Source organism: Echinops telfairi, unplaced genomic scaffold (genome assembly GCF_000313985.2).
Source record: "Echinops telfairi isolate 266 unplaced genomic scaffold, ASM31398v2 ScPeMD7_35;HRSCAF=133_1, whole genome shotgun sequence".
Lineage (NCBI taxonomy): Eukaryota > Metazoa > Chordata > Mammalia > Afrosoricida > Tenrecidae > Echinops > Echinops telfairi.
This window is the reverse complement of record NW_022103933.1, coordinates 344,334-362,475: the sequence shown is the minus strand read 5'-3', so window position 1 is coordinate 362,475 and position 18,142 is coordinate 344,334. Positions and strand designations below refer to the sequence as shown.

Below are 18,142 nucleotides of genomic sequence, written 5' to 3'. Positions count from 1 at the left end.
CTAGTTATAAGGCAATCAATCACTTTTTTACTAGCTCTTTTAAAAAAACTTGCATTAATGTCACTAAGATGATAATGACAATGACCACTTGAGAGAAAAGTGTTCAAGTGATTCCTTAAGCCAATAAAAGCCCTGCCAAAGAAACACATTTTGTGGGCACAGTGCAATCGGAACACAGTGGGTGTTCAATTTTAGATGAATCCAAATCCAATTTTTTTTTAAAGTGTAAAAATTTACTTTAGATTTCAGCTAATAATTTCAGGGCTGTTTCGCTTCTGTGTTTCAGAATTGGTGGAACAGGAAAAAGCACTGAGTCTCAAATTTACTATTCACTTGAGAAGCAGCTTAAAATTACTGACTTCTTAGAGAAGCACAAAATGCATATAAAATAAGATTAAAATTATCTTAAAACCAAAGATTATCTTAAGATCAAAGATTATCTTATCTGATCTTAAGATAAAAGATTATCAACGATTAAAATGATTTTAACTTAAAATACTAGTTTAAATAGCCTAGGGTCTTACAGGCATATTATTATCCCCAAACATTCACAAGCAGCAAGAATCACTTAAAACCATGTTTTATTTTTTGATTTTTATATTATTTTTCTATTATTTAAAGATTGAAGCAATAAGAGACGGATGGAAATATTTTGCTAGAAGAACAAAATGAGTTAATCATGTCGTATGCGCCTAATAAAAACCTCAGGGCTTTGTCATATACTTTAAACACAAAGCTAAGGCCAGTAGCAGGCTCATTTCTGAGTTTGCATAAAGCGAATGAACATATTTAAAAGGATCGATATAGTTTACTAGAAGTTGACACCATTTAATATATATATATATAAAATCAAACATAATTAAATAGAATATGGTTTAAATACATGAATACTTCAATTTCAGGATAACAGAGATGGTACATAGTACCAAACACTTATTTATACAGTCTTTTTTGCTTCTTTTGTTGCTGAAACAGTGTGCCTCTCTACAATCAAATATTGCAATGGAATAAATTCTCTATTTTTCAAGACGTTCTCAAAGACAGAGGTGATTAATAATTATATATACATACACATACATATATAAAATAATAATTTTTTTTTTTTGCAAAGTCTGAGCAAAAGCAGTAATGCCTAAGAGAATTTCCTTTCTCCTCAGACAAGTGCATCCAGTAAGCATCAGCATCTAGGGGCTGGTGGAGTATGCTTGTCAATGTACAGCCCACTGACCAACTATGATCCAGACACAGAAGCCAACTAAGTAGAAGAGCAGTGAATGAGTTTCTTACTATCCTGAGGACCTCCTCCCCCACCAAAAAAAAAAAGGCCATTGACTGCAAACTTCACAGCTCACAAAAAGAAAAGGGGAAGGCAGTCAAACAAAGTTGAGTATTTTATCAGCTAATTTCTTAAGTAAACTAGATTTATCCTTTTGGTAACAGAGGAGTATTTGGAGAAAGACTAATTTTAAGTGTACTTTATCTCAAGAACAAATGTTAAAATTGCATTCTACCATGAAGGGTCACTGAGACTTGACCTTTGTTAACTTCTTTCCAAACTAATGCAGCCTCACATCTGTGAAGGAAGGCTGTACAATGAATTATTATTCCATTCCATGCAAAGGAAAAAACCTGCTAGCACCACACTGCCACTGTGAGCTGCCTGGCTTTCAGTGGGATAGACATAACTTTTGTTTTAAGAAGACAAAGCAATCCATGCTGGTAACTAGTTTGTGATGCTATTAGGGAGGAGTCACTGCTACAAGAAGTTGCATCAGTTTTCAGTTCTATGGTTATCTGCCTCCTACAGTATGTAGCTGTTGTCTACCCTAATAGGCTGAAACTCTCTCATAAATGGGTTATTGCCATTGGAAAACTACTAATTTTTAGTAATGTAAACAATACCACTTTGTCTCTTTATGACTTTCACGGTGTGACATGATGTGCTTCAAATATGTCTGAAAGTTACTCTGTGTTATGGTGGAAGTCTTGGATTGTCTGCCATTTTTTCTTGAGAATATCAGTTAAGAGGAATACAGTGCTTTGTTTTCATTGACTGTGCTGAAGAATCCAAACAAAGGAAGAAGGTTCTCTTATATTTCAGAAACAGATTTTCCTTATGTCAGATGTTGAGTTATAGCTGAAAAAGATAAAAGAAAAGGGTAAAGTACATTTCTAAAACTTGGAACATATTATCATCACAGTTTAAGAAAGACAGAAGATAAATCTATAATGATTGCTTACTATACCAGCATTTACACTAGGTAGAAGCTGAATAAATCTTGTGAAGTAAAATGTGGTAATTATCTTCACTTACATATGAGGATAACACTTAACAATGATGAACAAAAGATGAACACAAACTTAAATTAACTTACTGCTTTAGTTATTTAATACTGCTGTAATAGAAATATAAGTTGATATCTTTAACAAACATTTTTAACAATCATGTTCCCAAAATCTGAAAATCACACCAAACCCATTGGCATCAAGTAGATTCTGACTCACAGCAACCTTATACAGGGCTTTTAGGGTGGTAAATCTATTGGAGCAAATAGCTTCATCTTTCCCCATGAAGCAGCTGCTGGGCTTGAACCAATGACCTTTCGATTGGCAGCCCAATACCTAATCCACAGCACCAAGACTCCTTTAGGAGGCTAAAAGTCTAAAAGGATGCTGGCTCTAGAGGAATGCTTTCTCTCTGCTGCTCTGAAGAAAAGTCTTAGATGATCTTCATGTGGTATGGTATCTCTCTTCCCCCATCTCTTTTTGTAAAACTTTATGTGAAGGTTTACAGAGCAAATCACCATTTTTGTATTCAACAACCTATCAAACCTCCCAATGGCTTGCCCATTTCCTCTTTGTCGAATATTATCTTTCCCTTCACCCAAATTAATACTTATCTACCTTCCAAAAACTGTATTTCCTTTATCCTACTAATAACCATCAAGTCTGTTTCTGTTGAAAACGTTTGTCTTCTTCTTTTAAACAAGTGATGTCATACAGTATTTGTCCTTTTGTGATTGACTAACTTCATGCTGTATAATGTCCTCCACATCCATCCATGTTGTGAAGTACTTCATAGATTTATCATTATTCTTTAATGTTCTTAGCTATGACACCAAAACATTATTCTTTACTGAGAGGTTTGCAAGGGTTAAAAGGGATGTTGGCAAATAATACCATTTTATATGCAATCCTGCAATAGTTGTGATCTACAAGTAGGTGTGTGGATAGATACACTGGCTGAACAGTGTGAGAAGGAGAATAAGCACATACCTATGAATAAATTTAGATTTGACAGAGCATATTTATATGTGTGTATTAGCTTTCCTGTAAATATACCCATGAATGTGGTAAGGCATACAGCTGAAAAGTTATAAAATCTTCTTTTATAGAACCATACAGTTAGAGGAAATGTGTTGCTGGGCCTGGGAAATGAGAACCATAGCCTTGGAAGACACCAAGGTCTATTGGCATAATCTGGTTCACAAAAACAATGCTCTACATCCTAATCTGGTGAGTAACAGCTGGTGTCTTAAAAGCTTGTGAGCAGTCATCTAAAGTACAATTATTGGTCTATTCTCATCTAGAAAAAACAAGAGTGATGAAAATGAAATGACAAATTTCAAACAGTCCAATGGCGTAATGGACTGTTCAAATATCAGTCTCCACAAACTTGAAACCAGAAGAACTAGATGGTGCCCAACTACCACTACCAACTACTCTGAAAAGAATCACACTAGGTCTTGGCTAGAGTAGGAGAAAAATGTAGAACAAAACTCAAAATCATAAAAAAGACAAGGCTTACTGGTTGGATAGAGACTGGAAAAGTTTCTAAGACTATGGTTCTTACTCTTTAAGTATGGAACTGAAATTACCTCCATGTTAGAAATAATCAGACATTTAAGGCTATGAGGACAAAACTCAGAAGATTGAGAAAGGAAAAGGAATAGAAACAGGAAACATAAAGAAGAAATGGGGATAAGTACTGGCACATTGAGGCATTGCAACAGATGAATTGAAACATGTATGAGTTGTTCAATCTAAACTGATGATCTGTTCTGTGAACCTTCACCTAATTCACAAACATTTTTTCCTCTCTTTTAAGTGCTAGTGAAGATGATTTATTGTAACGTATTTTAAACAGGGATAAGTCTTTTATTTATCAAAACTATCTAGAGAGCCAGCTTAAACAAAATAGTGGCCTGTGATGGGATCTTCCGCGTCATTTAACTTCAAGGCAGAGACGTTAGGTCAGTAGGTTATGATGACAGGTTTGGGGGATTTCTAAAGGCATAATGTTTGAAGGACACAGAAGGACTATGGGAGCTTATTATAAAGAACTTATAAGAAAACAGAAAAACTGTATTAATGACAAAAAGGCTAGGAAAGTTGTACTGATGAATTTTTTTCTATCACTACAATACACCTACTCGTTCTTGTAAGGTTGAACAAGGGTTCTCCTAAGACAATTTTGTTTAGAAAGTTACACACCCACCTGAATCTTGTCCCTTATAATAGTTCCCATTGGGGTATGGAATGCTTCCAATATAAGTGGGCACTCTCAGGCAAAAGTTTCTTCTTTTTGATGGGTAGGGATTCTGCAGCTGGCTTACCATTCTAACCTCTAGTTCTTTGGTCTTGTGCAAATGGCCTGATGCTTTGCCTGCTGATCCCGGGCACTGTCATCAGACTTCAATATTACCTGCCAACCTTGGATTCATTCACTGTGCAGTGAAAGCCTGATGTCTTGACCGACATAGATCCAGAGAAGCTTCTAGCTGACATCTGCCACAGAATTGGAACTTGCCAGCCTGTACAAATGTCTCACCATTTCCTATGTATTCCTCTCCATCCTCTATATATATGCTTTACTAGAGAACTCTTCTGACTTTGTTCTCCAAACTCAAAAACCATTGAAAAACAACACAATTTGAGCCCCTTGAAGATGCCAACATTGTCACTTTGACATGGTAGAGAATTCCATGGGGAAAGGTTAGAGAGGTAGAAACACGGCTATCAGATGTGTAAGGACCAAAATGAAGGATATTGCAGGCAAGAACTGTTTCATATTTTAATATTTTTGCTTAATTAAGGTTTCTATGATTTTGCAGTATTACTTTCTGACTTACCTTCTCACAAAAACTAACTCAAAGTTGATCAGTGGTCAAAATATGAGAACTAAAACAATAAAATTTTAGAAGAGAACTTGGGACAATGTTTTATGTCCTGGTTTTTGACAATAGTTTTACTATATTCCTCAGCTGCAAAGTTTTTATTTTCTTTCTCTGTTCTACTTGCCTTTAATGTCTAGGTTTTTTTACATGATTCAAAATCTTCTGAAATTGACATTCTGCTTTGGCTTTTGACAGATAATTTCTGACTGTGGAGGCAAATTCTGGGGTCATGTTATTTTGTGGATATTTAGTAGGGGTGAAGGAAAATATTAGATATCCAGTTTTTATAACAGTGGATTATTTTCATGATCCAGGGTAAACGTGAAAAATAGTAATAGTTTTGAAACATTTTCTGTCCAGATCTGAATGTTGAAATTAGGTAATCAGATTTTTCAAAAGCTCTTTAGATCAGTATACACTAATGCTTTGAGCTACTAACCACAAGGTCAGCAGTTCAAACCTGCCAGCCACTCTACAGAAGATGAATAATTTTTCTAATCCTGTAACTATTTATAGCCTCAGAAACCTACAAGAGGAGTTTTTGCCCTGTCCAAGAAGGTCACTCTGAGTCAGAAAAGACATGCAGTGAGTTTTTAAATCTATCTATCTACATCTATCTATATCTATATCTATCTATCTATCTATCATCTATCTACTATATTAATATTGACACTGTTGTGGGGGATAGGTCCTTCTGTTTTGCTATTTTTTAATTAAATACTTTTATTGTGGGCTCTTACATCTCTTATCACAATCCATACATTCATCCATTCTGTCAAGCACATTTGTACATATGTTGCCATCATCATTTTCAAAGCGTTTTTCTTTCTACTTAAGACCTTGGTATCAGCTCATCTTTTCCTTCCCCTCCCTCCCTCATGAGTCCTTGATAATCTATAATTTTATTTTTCATGTCTTACAGCAACCACTGTCTCCCTTCACCCACTTTTCTGTTGTCCATACCGCTGGGAGGGGGTTATATGTCGATCATTGTGATCGGTTCCCTCTTTCTCTCCCCACCTTCACCTTACCCTCCTGGTATCGCTATACTCATTATTGGTCCTGAGGGGTTTATCTGTCCTGGATTCCCTGTGAGGGGAGCTCTTATGTGTGCCGGTGTACATACTCTGGTCTAGCTGGATTTTCAAGGTAGAATTGGGGTCATGATAGTGGGGGAGAGGAAGAATTAAAGAACTAGAGGAAAGTTGTGTTTCATTGGTGCTATACTGCACCCTGACTGGCTTGTCTCTTCCTTGTGACCCTTCTGTAAGCAGATGTCCAATTGTCTACAGATGGGCTTTGGGTTTCCACTGCACCCTCTTCCTCATTCACACTGATATTTTTGTTTTGGGTCTTTGATGCCTGATACTTGATCCCATCGACACCTCATGATCATTCAGGCTGGTGTGCTTCTCCCATGTGGGCTTTGTTGGTTCTCAGCTAAATGGCCGCTTGTTTATCTTCAAGCCTTTAAGACCCCAGATGGTATATCTTTTGATAGCTGGTGTGTGACAATCCACTCCTTGCCAACTTGGCACAATTCTTTGGCCATATATATAATTTTCAAACAAACAATAATAAAATCACATCTGTACTTAACAGGATAAAACAAAAATGTATGCAATTCAAAAGTGTGCCACCCTCCTTTAAACATAACATTTTATAAGGGAACAAAACAAAAATATCCGATGCCTGACAATTTCAGTTAAGAAACACCTACACCTTAATCCTATAATCAAACTTTTTAAACAGAGGGCCAGTTCACTGTCCCTCAGACCCATTAAAGGGCTGGACTATAGTTTAAAAATAAAATATGAACAAATTCCTATGCACACTGCACATACTCTATTTTGAAGTCAAAAACAAAATGGGGAAAAAACACACGGCAGCCTGGATAAATATCCTCGGCAGGCCGCATGTGGCCCGCAGGCCATAGTTTGAGGACCCTTGCATCCTATAAATATATTCCCCCACCTATGAAAGTTTGTAAGTCAACCATATCATGCCTTTATCCCAATGTTGGGTATCCAATTTCTATACTGCCTACTTACATCAACCTAGTGCTCTGAGGAGACAATCATATTTTTCGACATGAAGAATCTTCATTCCAGTTGGAACCTTGTGAAGTACGCATCCATAAGCAAAGCCAAATCAGGACAGGCCATCCATAAGGTCAGCAACAATATGCACCAGTTCATAGGCTCAAATTTTTCTTCATCTGGTTGGATTCTGGTCAACTGAATGTGGACTGCCTCACTTAACCTAACCAGGGTTTCCATTGGTCACCTTGCCTTAGATCATGGCCCCATCACAAATTCTCAACAAGTCTAGGCCCTTGTGCTTGGTCAAGAACGTCAGACCAGTCAACCTACTCTCGTCTTCTCTAGTTCCTGTAAACCAAGTCCACAGGTATCAGTGGCTAGACTCAATCCATCTCTTTAATGCTACTTTTCTCCCACTTCCACTCAACAAGTGGATCTAGGTGGTCACCTAACAAGCATTTCAGGCTGCCACAGGGTCCCTTTATGGATCAGTCCCAGAGAGAAATTTTCTTCATGGTTCCAGATTTTTCCAACTTCTGAAAAAGACCACTAGTTCAAACTTCAAATTCCAAAGAGTTCCTTTTTTCTTCAGTCTGTCAACAGTCCCCTACGGAAAAGTCTCTTGGAATGCAAATATCCTGAGTACTCCAAAGCACTGGGTGGGGCATATCTTTCAGAGCCTTCCCTGCAACCCTGCCCTAAACCCATCTAAAGATCAAATTAATGTCTCGAGGCAAGTGGGCTTACAAGCTCTGTATTTTACACTTCCCCAAATCATTTCTATAAATCATAAGCAGAAGAAATCAGTATAAACAAAATAGAATCAGATACCAAACTCAATTCTTAAAACAGTCAAGTTCAATCCTTATTTAGCTTATCTAAATTCTTATCTAAACTATTCAATTTATACAAAAATATGGGATTAGGCCTCTGAGAGCATCAAACCAGATCCATGCTTTTTGTCAGACATTTTGACCTTATGTCACCATTTTCCTTAAGCAGCATGGTTTCTGAGAAATTCAAATGGTGATTTCTATCCCTGAGCTGAAAATTGTACATTAGGAAAGCATCCCAACCTAGTCCAATCCAAGCCCATAAGTCTGACAGCCCATATGTTTGACAGTGAGCTACAAAGTCCTCCTGAAACTCAAAGCACACACAATGATGCAGAATGCAAGAAGATCACAGGCCAGTGGGTAAAAGTCTTTGAATCCAGTGGCGGTGTAAGCATCTGAACACTGGCAGGCATCTCCACATGGCTTCTCCAGCACCCAGGGCTGCATCACAGTAGATCCATGTGGCTTCTCCTCAGGGATGTCTCGCAGGAAGTGAGCCTTGCCAGCTGAGGCAGAGAACTAGCTAAGGCAGCTGCAACTGGTCCGACCATTAGAGAGGAAGAGACAAGAAAGGTGAGGCTTGCTGAGCCACGCCATTTACCTCTCTGCCCTTTAATGAAAACACCCTTCAATAAATCCCACATGTTCATTGGCCAGGTTGGCACAATAAACCTAAATATCAAAGCTGGGCATCATTAGATTTCTTCACCACATTTGCTTATGTACCCATTTTGTCTTCAGCGATCATGTCAGGAAGGTGAGCATCACAAAATGCAGGATTATTAGAACAAAGTGTTCTTGCAATGAGGGAGTACTTGAGTCAAAGCCCAATGTCCATCTGCTACCTTAATACCTAACGTGTAAATATAAGTATATAGATCTATTTCCCTATTGTTACATATAATTACATATGTACATGCCTGTATTTAGACCTCTATAACTGCCCTTTGCCTCCTAGTTCTTTCCTCCATTTCCTTTTACTTTCCTCTTGTCCCACTATCATGTTCGGCCTTCATTTGGGCTTCAATAATTCCTTGCTGTTACATTGCCCTTGATTAAAAGCCACTAGGCATCCTATGCCCTTTTCTCCATCTATTTTAGTTCACTTGCTGTTCCCTTGTCCTTGGGTTGGTTAACACCCCAACACCACCTGCCTTTCTCCCACCTCCCCTTCTCTTATGTCCCCCCAGGAACCATTGGTCCCACTGTTTTTGTCTCCAAATTATTTATCCCACCTATCTTACCTAGACATGCAGACATCTAGACATGCAGAGACATTAATAAGTCAAAAACAAGGCAAAGCCAAACAAAACAACAAAGTAAGACAAAACCAGCAAAACAAAACAAAAACCACAACAAAATAACAAACAAAAAGAAAGCCAATGACAAAAAAGGAAAAGCCTATAAATTGTTCCAGGTCTGTTTTTTGACCTTAGGAGTGAGTCTGAATGGGTGCCACACTCTGTCCCCAAAGTCTATTTTTGATAATCCCCGGGGACTTCATTGCTTGGCTCCCTTGCTGTTCTGCTGCATGCACTTAGTCTTTTGCCCGAGTGTGATGGGGTCAGATTGGGCACAATTCCCACACTGAGTCTCCAGTGTTGTCCCTCATAGTGCTATGGTTCAAGGATGGACATAATCTTGTTGTGGGGCTGGACCTATGGTCCTCTATGCATTGTCTGTTCTGAGCAGGAATATCATCCTGGGGCTTGGTGGGCCAGGATGTGTTCCACTCATTCTCCTTCCCTCTTTGTTTCTCTTGTGTGCTCTGATCGGACATGCTCCTCTCCCTGAGCTGTAGCTTCAGTGCTGTCCTCTGAAGTGCATTCTTCAGGGGGATGGGGGTGGGAGTCCACATAGTTTGGGATTGGTGCGGTCCTTCTGTTTTTACACCTGTTACACCTTGGTAAGTTAGAATGCCTTTTCTCTTCCCCTTCCCTTTTTGTCTAAATTGTGATTAAAATATCCTATTGAGAAACCTATTAATATTCGATAAGACAAGTCTTTCTAAGCTAAACATTTAATATATATACAATTCTTACCTATAGATGGTATTTTAAATTAAAATATATACCGTATATATTCATGTATAAACCAAGTTTTTCAGTACATTTTTAATGTAGTTTTTTTGTGGTAAAATTAGGTGCCTGGCTGATATTTGGGGCGGCTTATACTTTGCAAGTTTGCAAGTTACTGGGATTAATTCTAGTCAGTTCTAAGTAGAAATGGCCAGGTGGCACATTAAAAATGGCCACTTGCAACAAGATTAGCCACTCAACTAGCATTGTCTATTAAAATCTCAGAAACAATGGCAAGCAATTTCTGCTCTATCCTCTGAGGTCAATAGTTATAATTGACTTGACAACCAGGTTTATTAAAAAGTAAAAATAGAGACCTTTTAAAGAATCTCAGAAAGTTAAATTTATATAAACAAAAAATCTTAAAAGTAATTAAACTTTATTTCAGTAATGTCTTGTGGTTCATAAATAATTTAAGATCTTTTAAGTAATTTGCTGATATTAAAATTTAGTTAATAATGTTGTAATTTGAAGTGCATATTTTTGAGAAAAGATTTATCTACATTCAAGTCTACTAAACAACCTGTTTATTTTTCCTTTCTGTTTTCATTTTATAATTATGAAGGGTTATTAAAGGAGATATACAAGAACACTGTTGGAAGAACTCATTAATGGTAAATCTATTTGATTAACCCAAACTTCACTCTTCTGACGGAAAGCTTAATTAAGTTTTTTAGGGGGGATATTAGTATTAACAAAGAATTGGATTTTTTTTTGGCATTAGGAAAAAAAATTGTATTGCTAGATTGAAAACCTGTTTCATTCTTTGAATGTACGGCTTTCAGGTAAAGGGTAGATATACAAAAGTACATGTTGGTTTGTATATATAAAACTACATGTTGAATTTAAAAGGGCTGATAATTTGGCATTTCTCATATTACTGACAAGTCAAAATTTCATAGAAAGTCATGAACCCAAACTTACTTCCTATTTTGAAGTTAGCCTGTGTGTTTGCTATATTTGCTTTGTTCTTCACTACAACTTTCCTGGGATTGTTTATTTTCTCATGACATGTTTATTGTTCTAAATCAAGAAATGGATGGCGTCTGGATGGCTTTTGGCCAAGAGGGTCATCTAAGACTATTCCACCCTTGAGGCATTAAAACACCCAACGCAATTATTCACACTTCATAAATGTTACTCTTATTGTTTTATCTGATTACTATAGTAGATATTTATATGTTGTGATCGTAATTTTACTTAAGATAATCTTTATGGTTTTGATTTCTAACTTGTTTTTCTTTAATCTATTTACTACAGCCTTAAAATTTACCATTTAATTTCATGCCTTTTCCAGTTATTGTAGGCCTCCCTTGATTTACAATTGCGTGCCATATTCAAATAGTAAAAAACAGCATTTCCGTCTGACAAACCCATGTGAAGGCCCTCAGCATACTAGGCTACTAAATGAAAATCACCTTAAGAACTAAATGAAAAGTTTTCACATGGGCTGAAAGGCTAAAGACAGAATTACTGATAAAAACTTGTATTTCGTTATTTTTCAGAGAGAAAAAGAAAGTAGTTGTCTTAAAGCACAATGTCTGGTTATACTAGAATGTGAAAAGATAGTAAAGGCTAACATGAATGTGTATGGTAAGGTTTGAGGGGAAGTGAACTTTCCTTTGGTGTAGAGAACAAGAAACAATGAAATGTTTTAAAACTTTTATGATATTGGATCAAATTTGGTGGATTTATTCTTTAAATGGAAAAAGGCTGATGAATTACCACAAAATGTTCCATGAGTGAAAATTCTAAAAAAGCAATGGGAACATCGTCTTACAAAGGGCTTAAATAAATGTAGTATCCTATATCATGGCTAGTTTATAAAAGTGATCCGTTCAAGTAAATGTTAATGATCATATAAGTACATTTGGCCATTAGAAGTAAAGTTGAGAAAAGATTGTGAGTTGACCACCCCAAATATTTCTTAGTAGTACAACTGAGAAACAATGATGGATGGTCTGGCAACTTAAGTTCCACATAATATCTGAAACTTTTAAGCATTTTATTTTGAGATATTTCCTTTTGGTCTGACATTCCTTCTGATAATGAATTAATTAACCTTGGTTGGCCTTGCATTGACTCAGGGATTTTCAAATTAAGTTCTCCAAAGAAATATACACATTACTATTGATTAACCATGACCTTATCAAGTTGTGTCATTTACACACAAAGTTTTGCTTTGCTGATCTGCTAAGATCATTTGACAAAGAAATTCCCAACAAAAATGGGACTAAATTGGACTTATAATAAAGGACTAATATCCTGAGCTGGACCCCAGCAGTCTAAATCAGGATTTCTAGAACTCAAAGGTGATGGGGTTCATAAATATCAGCTACTGAAAATGGCCAGGAATTGAAATTAGCCACTAAACAAATTGTTTTTATAATTTCTACATGTGGGACTCCTGTGGACATTTTAAGAGTATCCTCCATTTATAAGAAATTACTTTTCTCATTTCTCCCAAAATTGTTTTAACGTAAGGGTTTTAATACCATGACTCTGAAGCTGAAGGTTTCTATGAGAACAATTTAACCATTCAGAATAATAATGATTAGAAAAGCTAGTAAGACAAACTATGGGTTACAAAAATAGAATAAATAACAGTAAAATTTCTAGCTAGTTCCAAAGAAACAGTTTTGTGTGTTAATAGATGAATGTTTTCAGTGTCCATATTCAATTTTTTTAAATATACAACCTGAGCTTTTTAAAGAATAAAGCTGGCACTGGTGTTATTTAGATGAAAACAACTCATAATACTTAAACTACTTAGTCTTATATGTTATTTTCAAACATTTGGCCTAATAGTGTTAGTATTTCTGTTCTGTCTCTGGCTTTTGTGGATGCTGGGATAACCCACGTGTGAACCAATTCCCCATAGATGCTGAATTTTTTTACGCTTTGGGTCTTAACAACAGGCTAAAACAAAAAACTGGTGTCTAAACATCATTTTGGATTTGAATGATGGTCCAGACAGACCAGCAGACAACTTGCTTGGCACTGTGCCCTACTGCAGAATTCAGGTTGAATGAATAAAAATGAAAAACACTAGACTAGTCATTAGATCATGTAATCATTTAATCTGGTCTCCCAAGCAATGTTAGGTGTCTTATAATCCATTAATCATTTTCTTAGTTGAACACCTTAAAAACTAGTAAGTCAGAGAAGGTGCCACCTCAGCTAGGGTAAGTTTTTCATTTGGGGGAATAGTGGGAGAAGACCAAATAGTTGCTGCAATATAGTGTTGTCACATGGTTACTCTAATTTTATAGATACTTCAGAAGGGGGTAGACATATCTTTCTCTAAGATGATGAAGAAGTCACTGATGTTGCAACATTGGACTGTGCAATATCCAGCTTAATTTCTACCACCAAGGCCATATTTTCTGACTGCCCCTTCTTCTTGTTTTCCAACTTTTGCATTTAAATGATCAATAATTAACAATGCATCTTTACTGCATGTTTGATCAATTTCAGACAGAAGACGTTGGTAAAATTCTTCAATTTCTTCATCATTAACTTTAGTAGTTGGTGCATAAACATGAATAATAGTTGTATGGACTGGATTTCCTAATATATGGATAGATATCCTATCTTAGACAGCATTGTACTTCAAGATATGTCTTGAAATGTCCTTTTTGACAGTGAATGTGATACATTCTTGAACGTGTCATTCCTAGCATAGTAAATTATGAGTGCTTGATTCAAAATGGCCACTAGCAGTCCATTTCAGCTCACAAATGTCTAGAATATTAATATGTATACAGCCTCTATTTAATTTTTGATGACTCCCAATTTTCCTAGATTCATACTTCATATATCTCAAGTTCCAATTATTAATAGATGTTTGTATCTATTTCTTCTGTTTGAGTCATGCCCCATCAACAAATGAAGGTCCTGAATGAAGATTTTATCTATCCATATCGTCTCTGCTTTGAGAAGGCAGCTTTTTTCCCAGTCATATTTTGAGTCCCTTCTTCTGGAATTATCTCTGACAATGTTCTGCTGCTATCTGCGAGGTTTTCAGTATTTGACAATGCTATCCAAAAGGTTTTCAGTGACTAATTCCTCCAGAGTGGACAGCCCATTCCTTCTTTAGTCTGTTCTTAGTCTGGAAACTGCTGAAACCTGTTCCTTTTGGTTAAGCCTGCTGGCATTTGGAATACCAATGACATAGCTTCCAGTATCGTAGCAACACATAAACCACAACAGTAGGACAAACTGACAGACTAATCATTAACAATCGGCACAGACTCTTCCTCCAATCCTGATGCCAAGTTCTTCATATAGTCTAGCTCAGTGTATTCCAAAGTAGGGGATTACTGCTCCTTAGAGGGCGTTGGAATGGAGGGTAGGTAAGCTGCATAAACAGCTATCTATACTTTTTCCTGGATTATGGGCTGATTAATTTTTTTCTGAATGGGGGCTGGTAAGCCAAGTACATTTGGGAACCTATGGTCTAGCTTCTTGAATTATTTGTTTACCATAGAAGCTGAATGCATATGGTAAGAAAAACTATAAACCTGACACATACCTTTCCTGATTTTAATCATACAATATCCTTGTAGCTCAAGTTCTTTTACTTAATGCCGTTAAGCTTAAAGTTTTTAAGTTATTCTCTATGGAGTTTTTAAAACTCGCTGCCTTTCTCAGACACAAATGGGTTGGATGTGGATTTTACCTGGGAGGGCCAGACGACTCCGGAGAATTTTTTCCTATCTGCCTGTTAGTGATCAAAAAGCTATGTCCTGCTATCTGGTTAGTCAACAGAGATAAACTGAGACTGACCTAAGACTTAATGAACTTTATTGTTCTGTTTGCTTGCTCATGGCCAACAACTGTTTTCTGTAGTTATCCTGAAACCTGGGTTACTGTAAAACATCTGTATATACCTTCCCAAAATGTAAATTCCAAAGTAATATGTATAAATTCTCAGCATATTATGATTTGAAACAGGACACCATCAGATAGTCTGTTTTGCTGTTGTCTCCTCACTGGTGTCACTGTTTAAAAAATAAAATCCTCTTGCTTCCTTTTTTAACTTTAGATGAGTTAATTGCATTGACTGCTCCAGGGTTACTGTTAGGTGTCATTGAGTTGGTTTCATAACGTCCTCTTGCTGTGCCTCTTCATGCGAGCAAATTCAGAGTTCTGGAATTCACATTCACCAAAAAGTTATCTGTAGTTTGTTATAATCCATAGTTTAATGTCTTCACATCATCAATAAAAAACAAGTCAATACCTTTCTGGTATTTGCTACTTTTAGTTAAGATCCATCTGATGACAGTTATAATACCCCTGTTACACATCCTCTTCTCAAACAGGTTTGAGCATCTGACAGTTCCTTTTTGATAAAATCATTTTTGAATGATCATCACCAAAATTTCGCTTTTGTGTGATAGTAATGATACTGTTTTGTAATCTCCCCATTCTATTGTTTGTTTGGAATGAGCAAAAATATAAATCTCTCGCCAGATGTCCAAGCAGCTGTTTTCCAAATATCCTGGAACAGAAGCGTGAGCTCCTTCAGTGATGCACTAGTTTACTGAAATATTTTAATTGGCATTCCCCATTAATTCCAGTACCATTTTATCCCCAACAATGCTTTTAACTAACTTGGATTTCTTCTTTCAGTACTATCATTTCTTTAACATATGCTACAGTATTGACCAATTCTTTTTAGTACAGTGACTGCATATTCCTTCCATCTTCTTTTGATACTTGCTTCATCATTTAATATTTTGCCCACAGGATGCTTCCAACACTGCAACTGTGCTCTTTCCTTTCGGTTTTCTAATTTCAGGTTTTCCCACATTTCATTATAATATTCTACTATAATATTCTATCTAAGCTGGCCTTTGATATTTTCTGTTCAGATTTCTTACTTTATCATTTTTTCCTTTTGCTTTTGTTTCCCTATATTTTAGTGCAAGCTTCAAAGTCTCTTCTGATATTCTCTTTTGACTTTTTCTCTATTTCTTGTCTTTTATATGAGCTTGTAGTTTTTTCATGTAAAAAATTCTTGACATCATCTCAAAACTCCGTTGCTGCTTGGCCATGATTAATGCATCATATCTATTCTTGACATGGTTCTAAATTCAGGTGAAGTATATTCACAGTAATTATCAATAAATCTTGAAGGCATGTTTGCACAAGTTATTAGAAATTTTTACTTTCTACATCTCTGACCTTAGTTATTGGTAGGTATATAAAAAATGAATTTTAGTTATTTTAACTGGCCATCCTTGTAGGCATATGGACACTATTCCATCACAGAAAGCACTATATTTTAGGAGAGATCTTTTTTATGCCCTTTTTGCTGATGAATGTAACACCTTTTCTTTTGACTTTGTTAATCTCAGCAAATAAACAATATGATTGTTTGATTCAACCTGGACAATACTAGTCCAAAACAGCTTATGAAATAAATCTTTATATGTTTCACTTTATAACTACCTTTATTTTTTCTAAATTTATATTTCATGCATTTCATGTTCTGATTATTGAAAGAACTTCAGAGATTGAAATGGAACGTGATTATCAGTTAACAGGCTTTATTGAGAAATGCAAGCTGCTGAACTTTTCAAGAGGGGAAGGGGAGCAAGGGACAGCACCAGAGGGCAAGAAGCCGTTTGGACCCATTAATTTTTAACGGCTATTTGCTGCTGTTTCATGTCATTTTGAATTGTACATCAGGAAATGAAGATTCCCAGAAGTATCACTCCACCCATGTCATTAAGGTTGACTCTATTTTGAGGAGGCAGATCTTTCCCAACAGTATTTTGAATGTTTTACAGTCTGAAGGGCTCATCTTTAGGCACTATACCAGATAATGTTCCAATGATATCTGAAGGTTTTCAGTAGCTAATTTTTCAGAAGTGTACTGCCTCATCTTCATTGTCTTTTAAGTGTACAAATTCTACTGAAACTTGTCCAGCATGGATGACTTTGCTGGTATTTGAAATACTGGTGCCATGGCTTTGAGGATCACAGCAACACCCAAGCCATCATGGTGTAACAAAATGATGGACAATGGTGGGGCAAAAATCAGCTGTATAAAGTATAACTTACGCATAATCCAATGCACACAAGTGCAGTTTGGTACATTTTGACTTATGAGTACAGTATATACCCACAAAAAACAAAGTTTAAAACACTTCCATGATCAAAAATCTTTCCTCGTCACTTTTGTAAACAATCCTCTTCTTAATCTCATTCCTAAAACCACCACTGATGAGCTTTATATCACTACTTTTGAGAATATCACGTGCACAGAATTATATAGTAGGCAGTATTTTGTGTTTGACTAATAATACTTGTGATTATAATATATTGATGTTGTTGGCTCAAGTTCAATCCTTATGTATCTTAATACTTACCTAAACTATTGATATGAAATATGGCCTTAGGCCTCTGACAACATCAAGCCAAGGCCAGGCTTTCTGTCAGTCACTTAAACTAAGCATCATGGTCTCAAAGGAGAAGTTCAAGGGGTGATTTCGCTTAAAATTTACATTTATCACTTTATTTTTTGCCATTTTAAACAGGAATAACCAAAGACAACAACAACCAAAGAAAAGAATAAAAACTTAAACTTCCCTATCCTTTCCAGAAAACAACTACCTAGTAAACTGCACGGCCATAACTGATCTAAGGATAGCCAACAAAGAAAAACTGTATTGAGGCAGAGATCAAACAAGCATCCACTCTCTATTGTCATGATTTGTTTCTCTAGTACCCTACTCCTAAGTACCATAATGTGTTAGACCGGGTTGACTAGAAAAACAAATCTAGGGACACTCATCTATATATATCCATATATTTATATCTATCTATCTATACACACACACCTACATATAAAAAGGAGGGTTTTTATTTATTTATTTATTTAAAATCATTTTATTGGGGGTTCATACAATTCTTATCACAATCCATACATACATCCATTGTGTCAAGAACATATGTACATTTGTTGCCATCATCATTTTCAAAACATTTGCCTTCTACTT

At 36.2% G+C, this 18,142-nt stretch overlaps 1 protein-coding gene across 1 annotated transcript in view; it reads right to left on the bottom strand.

Moving 5' to 3' along the window:
* Positions 1-564: 564 nt before the first annotated feature.
* Positions 565-18,142, bottom strand: part of AKAP10 (A-kinase anchoring protein 10) — a 202,911-nt gene continuing 185,333 nt past the window's right edge. Inside the window, exon 15 of the mRNA XM_045290278.1 lies at positions 565-2,137. Within this exon, the coding sequence (XP_045146213.1) occupies positions 2,132-2,137 (6 nt within the window). The 3' untranslated portion in view covers positions 565-2,131. The remainder of the gene's footprint in view (positions 2,138-18,142) is intronic.